This window comes from Sesamum indicum, linkage group LG3 (genome assembly GCF_000512975.1).
Source record: "Sesamum indicum cultivar Zhongzhi No. 13 linkage group LG3, S_indicum_v1.0, whole genome shotgun sequence".
NCBI classification, from domain to species: domain Eukaryota; kingdom Viridiplantae; phylum Streptophyta; class Magnoliopsida; order Lamiales; family Pedaliaceae; genus Sesamum; species Sesamum indicum.
Window position 1 is genome coordinate 6,913,292 of NC_026147.1, and position 24,136 is coordinate 6,937,427.

Consider the following 24,136-nt stretch of genomic DNA (forward strand, 5'->3'; position numbering starts at 1 on the left):
CCTGCTTTAATAAAACCGTGCAAAGCAGCTAAATTTTGAACGATCTCAGAATTTGACAAAACTTGACCCGAACGTTGCCTAGACCCAAGAATTCTTGTGATAAATTTGCTAAGCGTAATATTAACTACAAGTTTGTATAAAAGGGAAAGAAACTTGCTTTAATAAAACCGTGCAAAACAGCTAAATCTTGAACGTTCTCAGAATTCAACGAAACTTGACCCAAACATTGGTGTAGACCCATGAATTTGTGTGGTAAATTTGTTAAGGTAGTAATGACTACAAGTTTGTATAAAAGGGAAACAAACTTGTTTTAATAAAATCGTGCAAAACAGCTAAGTTTTGAACATTCTCAGAATTCGACAAAACTTGATCCAAACATTGGTCTAGACCTTAGAATTTGTGTGGTAAATTTGCTAAGCGTAATAATAACTAAAAGTTTGTATAAAAGGGAAACAAACCTGATTTAATAAATCGTGGAAAATCGATAAATCTTGAACGTTCTCAAAAATTGACTTAAATTGACCCAAACGTTGGTCTAAATCCAAGTATTTGTGTGGTAAATTTGCTAAGTGTAATAATAACTACAAGTTTGTATAAAAGGGAAATAAACTTATTTTAATAAAACCGTGCAAAACAGCTAAATCGTGAACATTCTCAAAATTCGACGAAACTTGACCCAAACATTGGTCTAGATCCAAGAATTTGTGTAGTAAATTTGCTAAGCGTAATAATAACTAAAAGTTTGTATAAAAAGGAAACAAACTTGCTTTAATAAAATAATGAAAAACAGCTAAATCTTGACGTTCTCAGAAACCGACGAAACTTGACCCAAATGTTGATATACACCCTAGAATTTGTGTGGTAAATTTGCTAAGTGTAATAATAACTACAAGTTTGTATAAAAGGGAAAAAATTTGCTTTAATTAAAATCATGCAAAACAGCTAAATCTTAAACGTTCTCAGAATTTAACAAAACTTGACCCTAGAATTTGTGTGGTAAATTATTTATACTTCTTTGTAATTTTTTAAAATATTACACCGAATATAGTAATTATATGGCATATTTTAATTATATTTATATGTATTTTTTATCATAAATAATTTACTTTGTGAAATGAATAAAAAACAGAGACGATAAAGGGAGATGGGAATTTTGTTGCCTTATGTATTTTACGAATTGTATTTATTGTATTATTTTAATTTAAATTGAGCATCGTGGATGTTATTTTCTCTATTTTTTTATTAATATTTTTTCTCTATTAATTATTTCTTAGGTTTGCACGGTAATATATTTACTAATTAGAAAATGATTCACCAATTCTATATTTACTTTCCTCTCTGTCTCTATGCTATGACGAAATCATGAACATAATATTTTTTGAATTTATGGTCCCAGCAATCATAATATTCTAGATGGTACTTACGAAAGTTTATTTTAAATTTTAAATTTGATTATATTTATTTATTATAATTTTGATTTGAGTTTATTAAATTATTTTCAAACTAAATTTAAAAAACAACATGAAGAACTCAGAGCTCAACTACAATAATTTAATTTAATAATAAAATCCTCTAAATACGTATTTAAATTTATTTATAATAATTTTTGGTAAAGATTTATTGAGAATTTATATTTTAAAAATAATTTATATAATTTTAAAACTTATTTTATTATTTATATTATATTAAATAATTTAAAATATTATCATTTTTCTCTTTTTTTCAGTTTTTTTATTAGGATTAACGAATAAAGAAATTTGAGAAGCATTAGATTCAGTGAGGGGACTAGCTAATAACAAATCTTCAATTTTTCTCCTTTTCCAAACGCCAGAATTCACACTCCAGGATGATTGTGTTCTGCTTCACATTTTATTCTTCAGATGTGATTTCCATTTTGGGAGTGGCAACTGCAGTTGAACACAGGATTTAAATAAGACAGTGTAAACAAGAAGCTGCAAACAGTTCTTTAAGGTAAGAAACCCCTATATGACCAGATGCTTAGAAACTTCTAACAAAACAACTATGGAACTGAAGACATGAGTCATTGTTGTGGTTGAGCAGCTGGTAAAAGCCTGCATGACATAAATAAAAATATTCTCTAATAAAATTCAGAAGAAGATTTAGGGTGTGCACTCCATTTTAACCCCACATTGTGAACCTAAAGCATACACAAAGGTTTAATTTAAACTATGATGATTTAAATTTTCAAGTCCATCACTTATACAAAAATACATAGAAGAATCCTGAATCAAACATTAATTTGACCCCATTACATTTATACAAAAAAGTTTAATTCAAACAAATTTCTTTCTCAATGTTATTGCATAATTTAATATTTTATTATTTTTATTTAATTAAATGAAAGAGAAGATAAATAAACTAAATAATTTATCATCACTCTTATTTTTCAACATTTTTCATTAATCTTGCATGTGCATTGAAAAGATAGACAATTTTATAGAGATGGTAATTTCGTATGAAAATAATTACGTTAAAAGATACTTATATCAATATACATTTTCTTAACCCAAAATGGTTAATGTACGGTTTGCAAATAAGCAATCTAGGCCATATTTCGCAGTATCATTTGCAAGATTATCATATTAAATTCAAACTCCTGGAAGAGTAACGCGGTAGCATGAGGAGCACAAGTTACTTTCTTACTTGTGACTATGTGTGCGGCTAGGCTCCTGAATCTTGAACTGGTGATCCATATTCAAATTTGATGAAGGGAAAGACAACCACTTTTTTACTATGCTTGAGTCACTATGTGAAGATAAAGCCTGTAATTAGCCATAACATGAGTATCTATAGAAAAATATTTTATATACTTCTGCTGAGAGGAAGGAATCTAATCAAGAGAAGGAAAGTAATTCATGGTCCACAAAAATATAATATCATATCTAGGAAATAAATCTATAGTATGTGCACAAATGACATGCAAAAAATACCTCTTCTTTCTCTCTTTTGAGATTTGAACTGTTTACTCTGGTTGAAATTTCTTAAACTCCAATTGATCCATATAGAATAATGTCTGCACATACAACCAAACAAATCTGAGTGTGTGAAAGTTGCAACCAAAGCTAGCAATTATTCCAAGGGCTCTCCCCTTGTTTTTGGAACTTGACATCCAAAGCATTAGTGGCCACAGCCTGAACACCAAGATTCAGGGTAAAAACAGAAGTGGCAGAAAATGGAGTTGAATACACACCCATTTTCCTTGCACCAAATTACCTGTCCGGAAGCACCTTCACGAGTTGTTGCAAGACGTTTGTCGAGATAGGATATATCAGATTCCAAAACGACCACCATTCATGTACTTAAATCTAAAGTTTCTAAAGTCTTCTTTTTCAAAGACTTTGAATGGACTTTAGATGTTGAAATGACCAAAAAACTCATTTTCAGGAAGACGCAATGGATTCTCTCTTCCATATGAAGACCAGAAGGCACAAAGGCTTTGATCAGAACAACTAGGCGTCAATGATTGGAAGGATTTAAGACTGCAGCACCCTTTTTCTAAATGATTCATCTTCTCAGTTCTAAACATCGGATCAGTAGTTGTTACTAAACTCATCAAACTAGACCTATTGGGAATTTGAGAAACATTAGACTCATTGAGTGGGCCAACTAATAACAAATCTTTAATTTTTCTCCTTTTCCAAACACTAAAATTCGCACTCCACAATGATTGTTTTATGCTAGTCTCTTTACATGTGATTTCAGTCACAACTTCAACATCAACTTACAAAGAGGGTGTGCAGCATCCTCCTTGTATGACTCCTAAACACTCGTAGAAGTACATCAGCGACTTTAGCCTAAAGGAGGTAGATAATTTTCTAGTGTTATTACAATAGAATACTTAAGTGTTATTACAATAGGAAACTCACATGCAATAAAAGCGTGCTCTTTAATTGATCTCAAAAGTTTATGAACAGTGGTAGTCAACCCTTGACACACTCAAATATAACATAAGGAATGCAAAAAACACTAAGGCGCAAATTAAAAAGAATTGAAAAAAGATTATTCAGATTAGCATATGTATACGCAGGCATGGTAAATAGGCTTTCATCGCCGCATTGGAGAACACCTGTTGGAAGGTGAACTAAAATACACGAACTGGACATACATGCATAATATCTTTTGAAGAACATATGATGATTGGAAAAAGGGTTAAAGTTTTAATCCCATGTCAGTCATAAATACCTTCGAGGCTCTGGAGATATTTGCAAAATCCCATGAAAGATTTGATCATTCAAAATAAGATGAAAGATGGTGTCCATCATTTAGATGTCATTCTTTTAATTTTATTATTTCCTTCTACATTCCAGCAAAATACTTCACTATCAACTGAACACTGGAAACTGATCTTGGGGTAAAAGAGAAAGTCTTAATACAAGAGAAAAAAATAAAAAAAGTTCAGCAATAAAAAGCCTACACAATAAAGTCAAAAAAAAAAAATCAGTTCGTTTAACACAGCTCATCAATCAAATACTTTCCATCATGCATGAAAAAAATGAGCTATGATTACATTGGCTAGAACAACAAATAATCAGGTAGCCACATTCAGGTAACACAAGTATCTCTACATCTAAGTTATTGATTATGCACTATCCCTTTCACTCAGAATAATTCGAGGGAAAAATGTAAAAGTTTACTATTTGCTTGCATCAGGGCAGTATTTATAGGAACCAAACAAAATTGCGTAAAGTGCATGATCTAAGAATACGAAGGTAGATAATATTACTACCCTTGGAAAAATCCATCGCAGCTGGGAGCAGGAGTTTGAATAATAGGCCCGACAAATACAACCACTGACAATTTGATTCTTGGATGAGGTTTTGGTGGAGAAACATTAAGGCTTGAACTCCAATATTGAAATTCTTGAATGAACCTGAACATTAAAACCCAATCCTCTACTGTAAGATATCGTAGATCGTACATCATATGGAAAACAAAATTTAATCTCCAAAGAAGTTTATGGGGACCAAAATTCCTACCAACTGAAATAATAAAGGTGTCTGGACCTCTATTACGTCATGAGATTCATCGATGGGCACAAATGCAAAGCTCTGTTAAGACCCTGCGTCAAAGGAAAAGGGAAGCTGTCAAGTAAATATTCTTAGATTACACTGGAATAGACTTATACATCATGAAAGAATATCAGTAGACATGAATAAGTCAACTTGGAAACTAAAACAAAGAATTATTAATGATCGCATTCAATCACAAATAGATGTTAAGAAGATTTACGTCCAATATGTATCTATGCATCTATGCACCATGCTTTTCTGGAACTTTTTATATCAAATATTATACCACAGTTTAGCATTACATGGTATTGTCCAGCAACCAGATACCTAGAATTTCTTATGGACTTTGACTAGGAGTGCCAGCTTGTTTCTATATTCTAATGATCAATGGAAAATTTTATAAAAAGTTAATCCAAATAACTCAAAGGAGTCGAGAGATACTCCTCTCTCGTATAATCATCCTTTTCCAGACATTTGATATATCTAAATCCAGCAATGAATATTCTAGCACGAGATAAGTGTCACTGTTGAACAATGGAGGATAGGTTTCAAGAAAAACCAAACATCAATTTGGTTTAAGTTTGAGTTGCTTACTTCACATACAAAATGTTATAGCACAAACACAAAATGTTATAGCACAAAACAGAACTCTGAATAAAAATACAATATCATGCCAAAAATGAAATATTCACTATGAGACAACGATTTTATGGTACCAAAGTTACTCTAACTGGAGTATATGGAAAAATATATGGCACAACAGCTTGACAGCCTTTGTTTCGCAACAAAAAAAAAAATCCACCACGACTTGCTGCCACCCACCACCCTTTCATTTGTTGCTCCCTTTGAATCTCACCCAAATCGTAAAGACTATAACAATTTCCAAATGTACAAATCACCTAAGCACTTTATTCACACACCAGTTTCCTCTATGAATTCTTTTCCATAACGTCAATGTCTAGAAAACCTCTGGAATAAACATTCTGACACTAATTTTGTGCAGGTAAAAGTTAGAGTATAATAAAAACTTGCAATAGCAGAATAAGAGTATAGAATACAAATGCTTGTTTCCTTAGAGAGAAAAATAGGGACGAATGCAAAATTGAAGTATAGGAAAACCCACCAAAGCCATTTTTTTCCCATCCTATCCAGTTGCAAAAATAGAGTCACTCTCTTAATTTGCAATTTTCATGAAAATAAAGAAGATTATGAATGTGTAAACATAAAATCAATCTTTCCTCCCTGCCTTATCTTATAGTATCAAATGAGGAGAAGTATTAGACATAGTAGTCAGTGGCGCACGGCGCACAATGGCGCCAAGGGCTCCTGGAGCCAGCGCGCACGGCGCGGCGCGCACCTTATCGAAGGATAGCACAAATATAAGAAAAAATCTATATATTTAGATAATTAGTATTATTTTGACTAGATTAATGTATAAGGAGTGGCAATGTATGCTCTTAGCTATGATAATGTGAATGTGGAAGTCTATCAGTCTACAATAAATACCGACATAAACATATAATAAAATATTATACTAACAGAACAACTAAGTGCTCAAAGATTAATAAAATCACATCAATTTCAATGATTCAATCAGCACAATTAGATCTTGTACTGTTGTACACGTAAAAAATTTACACTTTATAATTTAGAAAAAAAAGTCATATCGTAAATAAACAGTGGACAACAACAACAAACTACTATGGAAGAGAAGAAGAAGAGAAGAACTGAGAAGAATAAATAAAGAAGAGTCAAGAATGAAAGTTACCCATGCATGCAAAGTACTTCATTTGCTGAAATTCCTTTTATATTTAGGGTTTCCTTTTTTTTTTTTTATTCACGGGCCTGGGCAGCCCAGCCAGAACCCGAGCCGCCCAAGCCCTCTTCGTCATGGCGCCCAGGCGCGCGTTATGGCGACGCCATGACGAAGGCGCACACCATGGGTGTCGTATGGCGCGAAGGGCTGCGCCGCTAGCGCCATGCGCCACGACACGCCTTTTATCATAGAACTACTTCATTTTGGTTGTACTAGACAAGACCAAGGAATAAGTATCATATGTCCCCTTGGAAAGCAAACTACCCTTCCCCTTTCATCTTCTCGTCATTGGTGCAAACAAAGAAATAAATTTTTTTCTGTACAACATCTTCCTTTTCATCAAACAGGTATTAACTCTGAGGCCACATTTAATTCATCTTGGGTGATGGGAAAAGAATAGCTACAACAGTATGGATATATTCTGCCACAAGCAAATAAGTAAAACTAGAAGTTCGCATAGACTACCAGGGATTGTTGATGATGATAGATATGGACATATATGAGATCGTGCAGTATGCCACACAGAGAATTGAGTAAGCGAGAACATACTTTCCCAGCCTTAATGTCGCATCTTCCCTCTTCATTCTTCTCTTTAGACTTCAACTTATCAAATGGATTAGGCTGTCACCAAACAAAGGTAAGCAGACCGCAAGTCAAGAAGATAATTCTATCATTTTTGCAAATAGCAAGACAATTACAAAGGAGTCCTAGTATGGGCTGCCAAAAGAGAAATGATAAGCACACAAGATCAGGAGACTAATTTTTATGTCCACCCTCACACACCAAGCACAAAGAGGTCATGTCTTCATAACAGGATACCCGAAGAACTTACCGCAAAAGATCACAGCACATCAAATGTATCCTCTGAGCGTGTAACTTTCTCCACATGTCGTACAAGAATCTTCTCGGTCTTTAGTTCCTCCACTACAACAATAACAAGACAATAAGAGGTGTCATTAACAGAAATTAATCATATCTTTTGGTGGTTTAAAAAAAGATAAATCCTTGACTGCTCAACAGTAAAATGTATATAATATTGAAAATGCATGGCCAAGAAAAGAGAAATTTAGGATTCACAATGCAAACCATCAGCAATTTACTTTATAGCCCAATTGATAAATATTTAACTCGATAAGCGCGTACAAGTGGTAGTAACTTCAGAACTAATCAACCAAATGGAAAAGAAAATCAAAGATAACTATTGACAAAAATTCTTATTCACCCAAAACCGAGTGTTAACATACATCTACTCGAAGAAGCATCAAGTAATGATAGCTTTTCAAGGTTTAGCAACTACTTCTTTAAATGGCCACTCATGAATTTCCAACCCTGATATACCCAAAAAGATCCAAAAGTTTAAGTCTCCAAACTTTATAAGAAGACATTGAAAACTGAAAGTAAAAAACATTAGTACTTACAAAAAGTATCTATCGCGGATTGGAAAGCTTTTCGTTTGACCCTAACATTTCGTCTAAGCCTAACAATAATCGGCTTGTTGATGCTTGGCACAATCGATGACCTCTTAGCCATGAATGGTGAATTGAACCAATTCTTGGGGTCCGATTTATGAGTTATAAAAGCCTGTTTTTGGCGAAGCGAATGTAGACTGCACAGAAAGGTAGGCAAAGGCCATGAACCATGAACTCTCTAGGCTGACAATTGAAAGATTTTAGCACATTCATTCTCAGAAATAGCACAATCAATATTAGCGTATCATTCTTTAACATATCATCCAAGCACGTCCATCCCAGTTATGCTGATAAAGATGACTATAATAGATTCAACAATTTGGTGTAATCTAATACAATTCTTTTGCAGCAAATTTAAGCAGCTAAGATAATCTCTGCCTCAGAGTTTTGGATGGAAAAAATGTTGATAAAATGACCCCCCACATTGACAAGAAAAAGAATAAAGTAGTATTTGATACGAAAAGGATTCTCTTGATCCCATTAGTGGAATCATTATTAGGAAACATACAACATAAACTATAAATCATGCTATGTTTGAACTTTAGACAAAAGTCCACCCAACACAATAACACAAGAGCTGAATTTGACTCGTATAACTTTTCAACTGTGATGTGTAAAAGACTATCACCTACCTTACACTCCCTCCCATCTTCAACAAAATTAGGTAACTCAACATTAGTAACCCACGCAGTGAAATCCTTACCAATCACTTGAAATAAGCATGCACAGGAGCATTAAAATGTATGTTATCAGACTCCCCCACACTCCCCCACACTGAAACCATGCTTGCCCTCAAGCATGTCTCAATCCAAATACATGAATTATCCAAGTAGAGTTCTCAAATTTCCTTTCATATTAGTCAAGTGTATCCCTTATACTAATATGACTTGATAATATAACAAGAGATAGCAATATTGAGAACAAGCACTTGTAGCACAACATTCAACATGCAAGTATCCCATTGACTTCATCAAAACCAAATGAAACAAGTCTGAACACTCTCACGAGGGTGTCACTGTAATCACTCAGAACATAATACGTTTAATAAGGTGTTTGGGTTTTTTGGTTCCACTCAAATCAATACATAGAATGTCATTACCATAGGCTTGTTTGTGAATCAAATCTCCACCACGTACGTAGTGTGAATTAATGCATGAATCAAAGGTGTGGTAAAAGAAAAGTCGAATTGTGGCTTATGATTCAAAGACATGATGCCAACCTAGTTGCATGTTCTTCCAAGCTCATTTTCGTTCAACTCTATTCAAGTGCTTTGAACATTCAAACTCATGAAACTTTTTCTTTTTCTTTTTTCTTCATCTGTTTCTCTTTCTTTTCTTTTTTTCCCCTTCTTTTTTCCTATCTGTTTCATCACTTTCTTTTCTTTTCTTTTTTTCCCCTTCTTTTTTTTCTCTGTTTCATCGCTTTTCTTTTCTTTTCTTTTCTTTTTCCTGCTTTTGTTCCTCTTTCTTTTCTTTTTTTTTCCCCGCTGTTTCATCATTTTTCATTTTCTCCTTTTCTCTTTTTTCTTTCTCTTGGGGCTAGCACCCCATGTCTGCAACTTGAATAATTTATTCACTCCATGTTAGCTTACAAGCAACCAAGCCAAGACCATACCCTTAAATGGGTTCAAAAATCACTTTAAAAAATAACCAAGAATGGGATAATTTAGCATATAACGTGGTTTTAACCAAGAAAAGAATAACAAAGGCTCAAATGGGTTTTTCTACGGGAGAATTCAAGGTAGGCTCGTTTCAAGTCAATGGGTTATTCCTAAGTGCCCTTATCACTTTCATACATCAATCTTATAAGAATGTGGTCTCAAAATGTATTACAGAAGGAAGTTCTAGAACGATCACACGAAGTTCGATGCCTTCAATCAGAAGAAATGTAGCACTATTTAAATGGAAGTGCTTTGACGTAAAAGCTCACACAATGGGCTTTTGTGTTGATCCTTGAACATTGTTCACTTGATGCAGTCAATGGGACATAGTTCACACAATTTTATTTTATTTTTTATATGCCACTAGTGCTAGTTCCTCCTACTTATCTCGACTTATACAAAAAATTCCTATTAATCTTAGGGATCACAATATAACATCTGAAAATTCAAGTGCTACCACAGGATAATTCACATATTTTTCTCAAGACACACTAACTCCTTTCCCATGTTTCGGTGTTCAATAAAAATTGCCAATCCCCAAATAAAAATTTCCACACATCCACATTTCTGACATTAATTCAAGCATTCAGATTTCAACAACACAACCAATTTCATGAGAATTGTGCTACAAGACTATCCAACTGTCTCCCCAAAAATCAAGTACAAGCACAAAGCATAACATACCTCCCCTACACCAAGCACATACATTGTCCTCAATGTATGTGCACAGACCCCTAAAATAAGGAAACGAAAAGTAAATAGAAAGAGAGCACGTCCCTAAAATTTGGAATGGTGTCGAGGTCTCTTAGACAGAGGGTGGCGGAGGTGGAGGCAATGATGAATGGGGGTTGTGCTGGAAGAAGCCTTCCATTTGGGCCCCGCTGTCCTTAGTTGAACCATGGTGAGGAGATGCCCGATGGGTGATTTGCTGTGTATATGTGAAAAATATTTATTCACTAACTCTAGGAAGCAAAATGATCAAAGGTAATGTCATATTTCATATCATGTTGAAGGCGCACGTATTCACATACTTGTAAAAATGTTAAATTATGTTTGAGATAACACTCACAAACCAAAATCAACAATTTAGAAACTGTAAGCAAGAGAGTTGTGTAGAGGGAAGAAGAAATATGTAGTGACCCAAATAATAACATAATGGATAAAAGAGGTATCAAATTCATAAAAGGATTACATTCATTCTCATACTAGATCCAACACTGAGTAATGAGCAATATTTTGATCAATTAAGCTCAAGTAATCTATGTCTATATTACATATAAAAATCGTGAATGATAACTTAATACTCTTTTCAATAATAAATAAAAAATTGTTGAGAAACAAAGTTTTTAACAAAAAAATAAACTATTTAATAATCCTAATATCTTTAAACTACAGAAATAAAAGTGTGAATAGACATTCATACCCCATAAGGACTTAGTAATAAATCATGAAAAGACATTAACAACAACTACAGCACGTCATATTGATTTCCCTAAACAAAAATTTTAGTTTCAAGTGAATTATATAAATTATTAATTTTACTAATATAGACAAACATATGCTATTCTCTAAAAAAAATGAGAAAATCATGAAAGAATATGATAATTGGATTTAAACTAATTTGATGTACTAATTGCTTCTTTTCCTATCTCCATTTCAAAGTTACGCACATGAAAGAATCTTCAGGTTGGTCTTAGAATGGAGTTGGACTGGACGCTACATCCATGCAAAAATAGATGCCAATTGCCAAGAAATATAATGGATTCATCTCACTAGGTTTCTATAATCAAGTAAAAGAGTGTATAGTAGTATATAATGTTAACAATAATGTTATCTATCAAAGTATCAAAGCTAAATCAAAACAAAACTCACATGCGCTCCAACTTCCCACGATTAACAAAAAAACTCATCATGTTTTATAGCCGAGTCATCACCTGGAAATAGTAGCCCCGCCCATAAAGAAAATTTATTTACTAACTAATGATGTAAATACCAGATATGATGAGAATAATAAACAGATTGCACAACAGAATGCAGCTAAGCAACGAAGAAGCAAGACCCACCAACTCAGTATCAGCAATGAAGCATACTCATTATCATCAGGCACATCATCAGAGGAACATCTTCCTCTTCACTACTTCCATGACCCTACAAATTTCGCACATCACATAAACAATTTAGAAGCATAACCGTGTAACTACGAATTAATAGTCTAGGTAAGCTAATAAACATATTTCACCACACCACAAACATTAGATCTGTATTGTGTGCCTCTCTTTGCAGTGTATCTAACATGAATTTGTCAAGTGTGTATATTCACTAACCAAAAAAGTACTAAAAGTTCAATCTACAATAAACTAACATTTTAAAATTTAAGAAAAAAAATCCAACATTATCATAATTGCACCAAATAATCAGCAATATATACTCAACCGAAATTAACAGTGATGGATTTTTTACTAATTGATAAAATATTAAATTTGCTAGTGCAAGTCCAACTTTAAACTTCATTCTGAAATAACATTCATTAATATACAAATCATACCTAAGTAACCCAATGACAGTTTGCAAAGCTCCAGCAGCTAGGAACTCTTTCTTAATGTTAGGAGATGAGTGGACAAGATTTCCAATAATACCAACCTGATCATCATTAAGGGGTGGAAACTCAAATAAGTATGAGGACATAATTAAAGAACAAAAAGATATAACAGTAGGCCAACGCTTCATAGTGTATTGCAGCATCTTCAGACTGCAGCATTAGTATATGAGTAGGTAAAGCATTGCATTCCACAATCTAAAATTAGTCAAAAAAAAATTATAAGAGGTAGAGGAGAAAACAAACACATACTTTATCAGTAACTGAAGTAAACAAAAACCTGATTTTTGTTCTCGTCATTTTCAAAAGCAAGGGTTTGAAAGGCTCCAGCCGTTGCTCTCTGCACCATTGGTTCAACAAATTCAAGCAACTCAACAAGTGGAGGGATACAACCTTCAATCCTAAGCACATAATTCGGGATTTAATGACATGCAGAACTAACATATCCAATCACATAGGATAAGTATAAAAGAAAACCAACCTAACACGGAATTTAATGCTGCTATTTTCTTGAGCAAAGCTTAGTGATTGCATCAGCTGCTCTCCTAATAACACCACTTACTGCCCAAGAGTTTAGACCATTCCTATGTCTCATCAACAGATCCAGTAAATATTATTATTTTTTTAATATTTTAGTAACTGTAAAATATTTCTCTACATTTTGAAGATAAACTTAAAAATTTTATGAAAGGAAAAAGAATTAATGAAAATGCAAAATTCTTTATCGGTAAAAACCCCCCTTCTCCACCCGTATAAACCCCCCTTCTCCCACTCCCAACTGTAAAGAGAAAGACATACAGATGTCGTTCCCACCAGTGAAAACCCTCGAAATCACCTCCTCTTCCTCTTCCTATTCCCATTTTCTGCTTCTCCACTTCATTTTCTATTCTCTTCTTGCCCAAAAATTACAGAGAAAACCCTCAAAACCATCGTAGATCTGCGGAGAGGGAGTGAAGGAGAAGGGGACCAATCTAAGGGTTTTTGTAGCCACGATGAAGGAGAGACGTTGAAAGTGACCCATTTGCACGTAAGTAATTTTGGCAAGCAAAGCTGAGCATCAAGAAAGTAAGAGAACGAGGTGTACAGTCCTTTTATAAGCAGAAAGAACAGCAACTAACTTTCCAACTAACAGGAAGAAAGGGTCAAGACAAACGGATAGGAGAAAACGCAACTTCTAGAACACGTTTTTATAAGTGAAAGCAACTTTTCCCTACGCCTGTTATTTCTTCCTCTGTTCTTCTTTTCTGCAACCTGCTGCAGCTTCATGCTGTTATGAAGCTTGAATTCTTTCTAGAACACGAACTTCAGCAGCCCCCTTGCAAGTTGGAATTGCATCCTTAGTGATCAAACCAAGCTTGGAGTATAAATGTGAGAAGGACTTTCCCGTAGAACCTTAGTGAACAGATCCGCTATCTGTTCCTTTGAAGCTAAATAGGCAGGTGAAATGAGTCCTTCTTTGTACTTATCACGCACAACATGGCAGTCTATCTCTACATGCTTTGTGAGTTCATGGAAGACTGGATTTTCTGTTATATGCAGCGCAGCCTTGTTGTCACAATAGAAAGGTATGGGAGTTTGAAATTGTATGTGTAAATCCTTAAGCAAATTGTTCACCCATACTACTTCACACACAGTGGCTGCCATGCTCCTATATTCTGCCTCAGCTGAGGATCTAGAAACCGTGGTCTGCTTCTTGGATTTCCATGAGATTGGGCATGCTCCCATAAAGATGCAGTAGCCAGTAGTTGACCTCCTAGTCTTGCTGCAGGTTGCCTAGTCTGCATCAGAAAAAGCAGTGAGATTAGTTTCATTATTAGCTGGGAAAAACAAACCTGGTGTAGCATTCCCCTTTAAGTATCTGATCAGATGGACAGCAGCAAGCCAGTGTTCTTCACAGGGTTCTTGCACAAACTGACTCAGTGTAGCAAAGCAAATGTCCGGCCTTGTGAAACCAAGGTACAACAATCTCCCTATAAGTCTCCTGTACCTGCTGATATCTTTCAAAGGCTTTGTAGGTTGTGAGGAAAACTTCAAACCTGGAGGTAGAGGTGTTAATGCAGGCCTTCCCCCACTTAAGCCAACATCTCTCACAATGTCTTGAGTATACTTATTTTGTGATACGACCAGTCCCCTTTGTGACCTGAAGAGCTCAAGTCCAAGGAAGTACTGTGCTTCCCCATGGTCCTTTATAGTAAAGAGGTTATCTAAATACCTCTTCACTTCCTCTATCAATGACTTTGTAGCTGCAGCAATAAGAACATCATCAACATAAATGAGTAAAGCAATGAAATTATTGTTGTTGCCTTTTGTAAACAAATAGTAATCATATTTCGATTGAGTGAAACCCAATCCCTTTATCCTTTCTGTAAACTCACTGTTCCACTGCCTTGAGGCTTGTTTCAAGCCATACAAGGACTTCTTCAGTTTGCACACCATTCCTTTCTCCACTTCATATCCTTCTGGGGGTGTCATGTATATTGTTTCTTCTAGTTTACCATGAAGGAAGGCATTATTCACATCCAAATGGTGCAAATGCCATCCCTTTGCAGCAGCAGCCCCAAGTAAGGTCCTCACAGTGACTGTTTTGGCAACTGGAGCAAAACAATCACTATCGTCCTCACCTTCAACTTGGTTGAACCCCTTTGCCACTAACCTTGCTTTATGTCTTTCTATACTTCCATCAGCCTTAAGTTTGGTCTTGAAAACCCACTTACATCCTATAGGTTTCTTTTCCTTTGGCAAGGCTGATAATTCCCAGGTATTGTTCTTCTCTAAAGCATCAATTTCTTGCTTCATGGCTTCCTCCCATTCCATGTATTGTTGAGCCTCTGAAAAACATCTAGGTTCCTGCAGTGGACAAGTTTTCTCTACAAAGTAGCCCTGAACTATGTTAGTATAATTATCAGAAAAGCAATCAGAGTAGCAACAACATGAATAATCTTTCATCCATACAGGTTTATGAGATATTCTAGTTGATCTTCTAGGACCTGTGGCATTTTCTTGATGTCTTTCCTCTTGGAAGTCTTGGCTATCATCTTCCTCAGTAATGGTGGGCAAGGGACAAGAGTTGTCAATAGGTTCAATATCACTGAAAGGCAAGGTATTTTCATGAAATACCACATCTCTAGAAATGTGTAGTAAGTTGGTGCTTAAGTCCATGACTTTATACCCTTTCTTACCTTGGGCATATCCCAAGAAGACACATCTCATGGCCCTTGGTTCGAATTTCCTTTTATGGGGTATGACATTGGTTGCAAAACATAAACAGCCAAAGGTCTTGAGGTGACTGTATTCAGGGGTTTTATTATAAAGAATCTCATAGGGACTTTTCCACTTTAAAACGGCTGTAGGCATTCTATTGATCAAGTATGTAGCTGTTAATAATGATTCTACCCAAAACTTTTGAGGCATTTTAGCAAAGAACATGAGGGATCTAGCAACTTGCAATAAATGTTGGTGCTTTCTCTCTACAATGCCATGTTGCTGGGGGCTATAAACAAAAGTAGTTTCATGAATAATGCCTTTATCTTTAAAAAGGATTTGACATTGTTTATTAGTAAACTCAGTACCATTGTCACTCCTAATCCTTTTAACTCTTTTATTAAACTGAGTTTCAATCATATTTAAGAAACATTCCAATTTTTGTTGAACTTGTGATTTGTGCATCATCATATAGATCCATGTAGCTCTACTGCAATCATCAACAATGGTTAACATATAGATACAATGTGTGATAGAAAACTGATTTTAAGGCCCCCAAACATTAATATGTATGATATCAAAAACATTTTCAGAATGATTTTCATTGAGTTGAAAGGGGAGTATATTTTGTTTTGCAAGTGGACATGTTTCACAGGTTTTTACAGAATCTGCAATATAACCTTTAAAGGGTAAATGTGAAATCACATCTTTGCTAGGGTGTCCTAGCCTATTATGCCACAAGCTAGCATGCTTGATTTTGACAAAATTCTGATCCTCAGCATAGTTTTGAAAGTGAGCCACATGCTTTGGAAGTTCTTGTTCCTTGGAACATTGGAATGTTTTAGTAGGTACAGCCTTCCCCTTTTATATCCTATGGCAATGACCTTTTCAGTCACAAGCTCCTGTACAAAGTACTGAGAATCTGTAAAAAGAACAGTAATGTTGCCTACTTCACATAATGCATTGATGGATAGGAGATTATACTTAAAATCAGGGGTATAAAGCACATTCCTGAGAGTAAGTTTATCAGAAATACGTATGTCTCCTATCTGTCTAACCTTATAGACATTCCCATCAGGTAGTTTGACAGAACTTACAACATCAAGATTTCTCAAGTTATGAAATAAGCTTGCATTCATGGACATGTGTGCTGAAGCACCACTGTCCATGATCCAATTTTCATTGGAAACAAAACATTCTTTATGAAAAAGTGTACCTGCAAAGTTTACCGAGTTGTCTGCATATGTGCTATTGGAGTAGTTCTGTGAAATGTCTGAGTTTTGCAGTGCTTTTCTGATCTCTACTTTAATCAGTTCCGATAGGTCACTATCATTGTGGGAAGTGCCTTGGATGGTTCTTCTTCTGTCTTCAACACAGGCATTGAAGGATCTGTTGGTGACTGGTTTATTCATTTCTTTCCTCTGTTTCATCAAATCCTAGTACCAGTTAGGATAGCCATTTAACTCGAAGCAATTTTCCCTCAAATGCCCAGTTTTCTTACAGTGTACACAATACATCTGTTTCTTGTCGATGGTATTTCTTTTCTTGACAGGATTCTTGGGTACAAACTGTCTTCTTGCATCTACAGATTGAACAGTCATAGCTTCTTCTTTGTCAAGTTCAATGCTTCTTGCATTCACCTCTCTTTGCTTTTCAACCTGCAAAATCATAGAAAAGGCTTTTCCCATTGATGGCAATGGATCCATTAGTAAAATCTAATTACGAACATGATCATAAGCATCGTTTAAACGCATCAAGAATTGGATTAATTGAGTGAATTCTGCCTTTTCTGCAAATTTTCTTCCTGCTCCATAGGAGCACACCGGCAATGGGTCCAGACTCAATTGTTCATCCCACAGTTTCTTGAGCTTGATATCATAAGCAGCTATTCTTTTATTACCTTGGGAAGTAGAACAGATCTCTCTTTGTACTTGAAATAGGAGCGGTCCATTACTTTGGCCGAATCTTGATTCAAGATCAAGCCAAAGATTTCTTGCAGAGGAGGTGTAAAGAAACGCTTCAGCTATGTCTCTTGTAATGGAGTTGAGTATCCAGGATATCACCATGCAATCTGCTTTTCTCCATTGTTCCATCTCAGTGGGTTCTTGTATAGGTTTGGGGCATGTCCCGTCTATGAAGCCTTCTTTTCCTCTGGCACCAAGCGCAAATCTGATAGATCTCGCCCAAGTAAGATAGTTGCTTCCATTAAATGGAGCTGATACTAGGCTAACGCCTAGATTGTCATTTGCCTGCAGCTTCATAATATCCGGAACAAGTTGTGGTTTTGTATCATCTTGCTTCCTTCCTTCCATTGGCCTTTTGTCAGCCATAGTCTTGTTTCTTTTCTTTTGCTTCTTGATTTAAAGAAAGTTGTGGATCTTTTCTGCTCTTGATACCATGCTGAAAACTAACATTGAAAGTGACCCATTTGCACGTAAGTAATTTTGGCAAGCAAAGCTGAGCATCAAGAAAGTAAGAGAACGAAACTTTCACTAAATCGGATAAAACTCTTGTGTTTAGAACAGAGGGTGTACAGTCCTTTTATAAGCAGAAAGAACAGCAACTAACTTTCCAACTAACAGGAAGAAAGGGTCAAGAAAAACGGATAGGAGAAAACGCAATTTCTAGAACACGTTTTTATAAGTGAAAGCAACTTTTCCCTGCGCCTGTTATTTCTTCCTCTGTTCTTCTTTTCTGCAACCTGCTGCAGCTTCATGCTGTTATGAAGCTTGAATTCTTTCTAGAACACGAACTTCAGCACGGTGGAGTGCCCGCAGGATGGCCGCGAACGTGAGGATAGCCATGGTGAGTTTGAGCCACCTAGCAGAAAAAGATTACGTAAGCACTCTAATTATGACGATGACTGGGAAGAAGATTGTAATGACGGGCTGGAATCTATTCCCAAAGCTAGATCTCGTAAGAAGGCTTTTTATGGCCACAAAGATAACCTTAATGGGAAGAGTGGGTCCAAGCATATGATATTAACTGCCGGGCCAAGAATGCAAGAATCTTTTCAGCCTGGAGCTACTCCTGCACAGCATGGAAAGAGGCACTTTCTGTGCTACAATATGCTTGGAAGTATAACCACAATGGAACATGATGGATATTCGCATATAGAGGTATCCTGTTATCTTTATTTTCTTTCCTCTGATGTTTAGTAGTTGCAAATTTCCTGAAAACCATATGACTTGTTTGCTATTGAGTGGAATGGAACTGGAAGAATCAAAGTGGTAAAACCATGATTGAACTTTGCTGCATCAGACAGTGTATTTTGCAGATTCAGTTGTAATGACTGTAAGAATAAAAACTCAAAGAGGAATTACTTTCCTGATTGAAAAACCTCATGTCTGTTAGGGTAAACACATTTTACGTTAAGAACATTGAGCACCTTGATCCAACTATTGGTTTGTCTATTGAACTTATTATATTGCTACAGATCAAGGCTTAAGAAATTCATACTCTCAACTTGCATTACTGCTAGAAAAATAATCAACGTTTACCATCTGACAATTTAGTTTACATGACTTAAATACAGATAGATTTCCATGATACCAGCTGTGGTCCACGTGTTCCTGCAATGACTGACTATTTTGGCTTCACAATGGCTTCTCTAAATGAGAGTGGGAGTGTATTTGCCAATCCATGTAAAGGCGAGAAGAATATGAGCGCACTTATGTATTGGCCCTGTACTAGCTGGGCAAATAACAGTGAGGTTAGCCCTCTTCATCTTTTCCTTGGATGGATTAATATCTTCTTGCAAGTGCCATAGTGGATGGGGTAGCATTCTAAGTTTGTATTTGCCCTTCTGCTAAAAAACAATCTTTAATTAACTTTAGGTTAACCGAATTTTTGCTTATGCATATTTAGTGGTCTATGCGACTTGAAGGGGAAGAAGTTAGAGCAATAGCACTTGGAAGTGCTTGGGTTGCAGCTGTTACCAGCCTTCATTTTCTTCGTATCTTCACTGAGGGTGGTCTGCAGATCTCTAGAGATTCTATCATTAAGCTGAACTCCAATATGGACAGAAACCTTCACTTTTGGTTTGAAAATACAGTTCCTCCCCTTTTACTGATCTGTATCAATAACCATTTATACCAGTCAACATAACAGAATTTGATGGCGTCATCATTAGAACTTTTAGAACCCTGCCACAATGCTTTCACATATTTTGGTGATGTGTTAAATGTTACAGTTATCTCTCTATTCCTATAAAGATTATCTCATAACTGTAAGAAACTACTGTACTTAATAAAAAGATTGACCATTACGACTCATATAGAGTTTTTTAATGGTCCTAGTTACTGGCTAATACACGCCTTGCCATCAATAAAGATACCCAACTGTAAAGATAGCACAATAAAAATTTGCTTAATGGCAATTTATAGTTTAGAAAATATTTTTTCAAATAAAAAACTTATGGTTTGCTAATAGCAACATATCATCTAGGCACGTTTCTATGTGGCCCCTTGACATCAGCAATTAGTGTTCTCTCCGCTATTCATTTCTAGTTGCTCTTTCAAGCAAACAATATCTCTAGATCTTTCTCCAGTTGCTTTTGTAGGAGTTCATTTAAAATGCTATTATTTATTTTAATTCATTTGTTTTTCCGACTTGCTCAGGGTTTCTGACCCTGACATATCAACTTCTTTCTTTGATTGTCCTTTTTGTTTCTTTATCTTCACCTTCTTCTATGAAAAGGCTTAATATTCCTAGAATTGAAAGCATATTTCTATTACATATATTGCTACAGATCAAGGCTTAAGAAATTCATACTCTCAACATGCGTTACTATAGAAAAATAATCAACGTTTACCATCTGACAATTTAGTTTACATGACTTAAATGCAGATAGATTCCGATGATACCAGCAGTGGTCCACGTGTTCCTGCAATGACTGACTATTTTGGCTTCACAATGACTTCTCTAAATGAGAGTGGGAGTGTATTTGCCAATCCATGTAAAGGCGAGAAGAATATGGGCACACTTATGCATCGGCCGTTCAGTAGCTGGGCAAATAACAGTGAGGTCAGCCCTCTTCATCTTTTACTTGTATGGATTAATATCTTCTTGCAAGTGCCATAGTGGATGGGTTAGCATTCTAAGTTTGCATTTGCCCTTCTGCTAAAAAACGATCTTTAATTAACTATAGGTTAACTGGATTTCCTTATGCATATTTAGGGGTCTATGCGACTTGAAGGGGAAGAAGTTAGAGCAATAGCACTTGGAAGTGCTTGGGTTGCAGCTGTTACCAGCCTTATTTTTCTTCGTATCTTCACTAAGGGTGGTCTGCAGGTCTGTAAAGATTCTATCATTAAGTTCTGAACTCCAATATGGATGGAAACCTTCACTTTTGGTTTGAAAATTACAGTTCCTCCCCTTTTACTGATCTGTATCAATAACCATTCATACCAGTCAACATAACAGAATTTGATGGCGTCATCATTAGAACTTCTAGAAACCTGCCACAATGCATAAGATTCAGACATGAATGTGCACTTGCGTTATGTGATTGTTGCTTTGAGTAAATGTGGAGTAGTTGAGGCCTAATTTCATGCATTTTGAATTGCTTTGAATAGAGTTGGAATGTCTTTGCTTCCACTCAATCATAGGAGTTATTGTGAAATCATATTTGTTTGCCAAAACGCCACCCAATTGATCCTTATAAGTTTAACGTGGGACAGTGCATCATTTTGAAAAATTCAAAGGCCCTTCCCCTTAGAAATTTCTTTTACCATGAAAAAAAAATGAAGAAAGAATAGCAAGAAAAAGGAAGACTACATCTACTCCGCTGGTTTAGGTCACTTAGTAACTGGGTAACTTCATCACAAATGTTGTTATTCATGTAACACGGTGACTAGAGCCATGAGTATGCAAACCACTTTAGGTAAAATGTTTTTTGGTTGAGTAACCGGGTGCCTTCACCACAAGTGTTGTCATTCGTGTCAAAAGACCGAAATACGGCCTAAAGAACGTAAGTCACGGGAAAAACAAAGAAAAAAGAAAGAAAATAAAAGCAATGACAACCAAAGGGGAAGAAAAAAGGGAAAAAAAAATGGCCAAAGTAAAGAAAGAACAAAAGTCGTCCCAACTTAGGCAGAAATAAGGAGATAAAAGGTATTGTGTTGAAGCGACGTGTATGGTGACATTTAGAAACCTATGATTTTGTGGAAGCTTGATTGTTCTACTCTCTACTTGGCGAGACAAAGTGTTGTGATGTGATTGGCCTCTTACCCTCATTATGATAAGTTAGCGTTTGCATAACGTATTGCGGCATTTGTGTTTTGGGATTATCTGCATATGGGTTATAGGTTACCTTTGTTGTTACGAAATATTAGCACAATGTTGAGATCATATTTTTTGCAGTGTCGGACTTTGCTTCAGGACAATAATTGTTTAAGTTTGGGGAGTTTGATAAGGTTAGTTTTACATATTTATAATAGCGGAAAATAGTATTTTGTTGTGTGGAAGGCAATAACTTCAAAAAAATTGCAATTGTCATTCCCTTCTATTTTTGGTTTATATCCAAAAAGTGTCGTATTTTTTTATGGCTATCTAAAAATCCCGTGTAGAAGCCTTTATTTAGATTTTATATGACTACTATTTTTGGTTGGTAGGTGATAGATTCCGACCATGATATTATTTTGCCAATATAACTCACAATAATTATTCTAAAAATGTTTAAATGCTATATTATTATGGTTGTCTTTTATTTTATGGATTATTCCTCTTAGATGACCATATCAGCACAGGGTAAATATAACCTCTCAAAGCTACATGAAATATACAAGTTTTGCTAAGAGATGTTTGGTGGTGGCATTCCTAAGAAGGATGGAAAAATTGACTGTGCTGAAGATTGTTTCAGCAGGCAAGGCAAGCATTTTTAATTGTATCAGGACAACTGCAGGTGGAAACATATGCCTGTGCGCTCAGTCATGTGTATACCTTTAGGATGAAATATACAAGTTTGGCTAAGAAATGTTTGGTGGTGGCATTCCTAAGAAGGATGGACAAATTGACTGTGCTGAAGATTCTTTCAGCAGGCAAGGCAAGCATTTTTTATTGTATCAGGACAACTACAGGTGGAAACATATGCCTGTGCGCTCAGTCATGTGTATACCTTCAGGCCAACATGTTGAGTATTGCCTGCGTGTCTGAAAGAGTGGTTATTCAAAGTATCCATGTCTCATCCTATACAATTAACATTCTAAGTTATAATGTACTTTGACTTTACAAATGGATGGATTTGACCAGACAGTTAATATGAAGGTTATCATGGCAACTAACCGAGCTCACACTTTGGACCCTGCCCTCCTATGTCTGGGAAGACTTGATCGTAATATTGAGTTCCCTTTGCCACATAGATGTCACAAGAGGCTCGTCTCTGAGGTGAATCTCGAAGATCATTTAATATTTGACGTTTGCTGGTTCTTAAAGTAAACAAAACTGTTCTCACATCTCACTCATAAAAAGAAGTCTCAACCCAATGGTATTGTTTGCACGTTTGCACTGCTAAAATGAATTTAAGTGATGAGTTAGATTTGGAGGATTATGTGTCTCGACCATATAAAATCCGTGCAGCTGAGGTCAGTGATTTTGCTCACTTTTTCCACATTCATACAGCGAGAAATATAGTTACTTATTTACAATTTTATACGCTAGAGACCTCTCCTCTCATATCTGCCACGATCCCTCATATTTGAAGCAATCTTATTTGGAGCTAATTTTTTTCTGATAATTACTTTGGTAGGATTGATTACCTTGAGAAGAACAACATGGTATTTGATACACCTCCAAATGCTAGATGTTTAGTTATTGATCAAAATCCATAAACTTACTAAAAGCACTATCTCCTTTGTACGCTGCACTTTAACTTGAATAAAGTTTATGATGTAGTAAAGATTTTGTGTATATAAATATATGTATATATTATGTAATTTCAACTGCCTTATGACTCATACTTAAATATTAGAACTCATATCATTCTTCCTATCAAGTGTTGGGAATTCAATTTCATTTATCTTTCATCTTGCAGATTAAGAGGAAGCTGCCGAAAGTTAATCGGGCTCTGGCAGCCCGACTTCTTGAGGAGGAAGAGCTGAATGAGAATAAGGGAGCTGATGATGCAGATGTTCAAAAAACATCAAAGAAAAAGAAAGGTCTCACCAGTTAAGTTCTCAAAGATGAGAGATGTACATCTATGTTTGAAAATAAGATATTTCATAGAGGTTCTATTTATGCAAAAAACTTGCTTTTCTTGATTGCTGCTGTTAGTTATGATCAACCATGTAGTGCCTTGTTCCCAGGAATTTGTGACAAATAGTTGGAACTTTAATAACCCCTGGACAGTAAGTAATATAGAGACAT

General features: G+C 35.5%; 2 protein-coding genes and 1 long non-coding RNA gene across 4 annotated transcripts; 1 reads left to right on the top strand and 2 right to left on the bottom strand.

Annotated features, from left to right (window-relative positions):
- LOC105157515 lies at nucleotides 1,787-9,664 on the bottom strand. Its single transcript, XR_847447.1, has 8 exons — nucleotides 8,265-9,664; nucleotides 7,679-7,770; nucleotides 7,396-7,467; nucleotides 4,998-5,080; nucleotides 4,748-4,891; nucleotides 2,952-3,034; nucleotides 2,665-2,783; nucleotides 1,787-1,907 (listed from the first exon to the last, which is right to left on the bottom strand). It is a non-coding gene; the product is annotated as an uncharacterized LOC105157515 (long non-coding RNA).
- Nucleotides 9,794-13,642, bottom strand: LOC105157516 (ARM REPEAT PROTEIN INTERACTING WITH ABF2-like). 2 transcript variants are annotated; one of them, XR_002286745.1, is made up of 5 exons: nucleotides 13,053-13,642; nucleotides 12,852-12,972; nucleotides 12,521-12,769; nucleotides 12,039-12,123; nucleotides 9,794-10,903 (listed from the first exon to the last, which is right to left on the bottom strand). XR_002286745.1 is itself a non-coding variant. In XM_011073917.2 (5 exons), the coding sequence occupies exons 1-4, from the start codon at nucleotides 13,103-13,105 to the stop codon at nucleotides 12,087-12,089; spliced, it is 306 nt and encodes a 101-aa protein (XP_011072219.1). In that variant the 5' UTR covers nucleotides 13,106-13,642; the 3' UTR covers nucleotides 9,794-10,903; nucleotides 12,039-12,086. The 2 variants fall into 2 exon arrangements, 1 of the variants encoding a protein (XP_011072219.1); XM_011073917.2 differs by having other exon boundaries at nucleotides 12,521-12,615.
- On the top strand, nucleotides 20,575-22,023 carry LOC105157586 (WD repeat and HMG-box DNA-binding protein 1-like). The gene is made up of 2 exons (XM_011073999.2): nucleotides 20,575-20,797; nucleotides 20,951-22,023. Exons 1-2 carry the CDS (start codon nucleotides 20,615-20,617, stop codon nucleotides 21,092-21,094), a joined length of 327 nt encoding a protein of 108 aa, XP_011072301.1. The 5' UTR covers nucleotides 20,575-20,614; the 3' UTR covers nucleotides 21,095-22,023.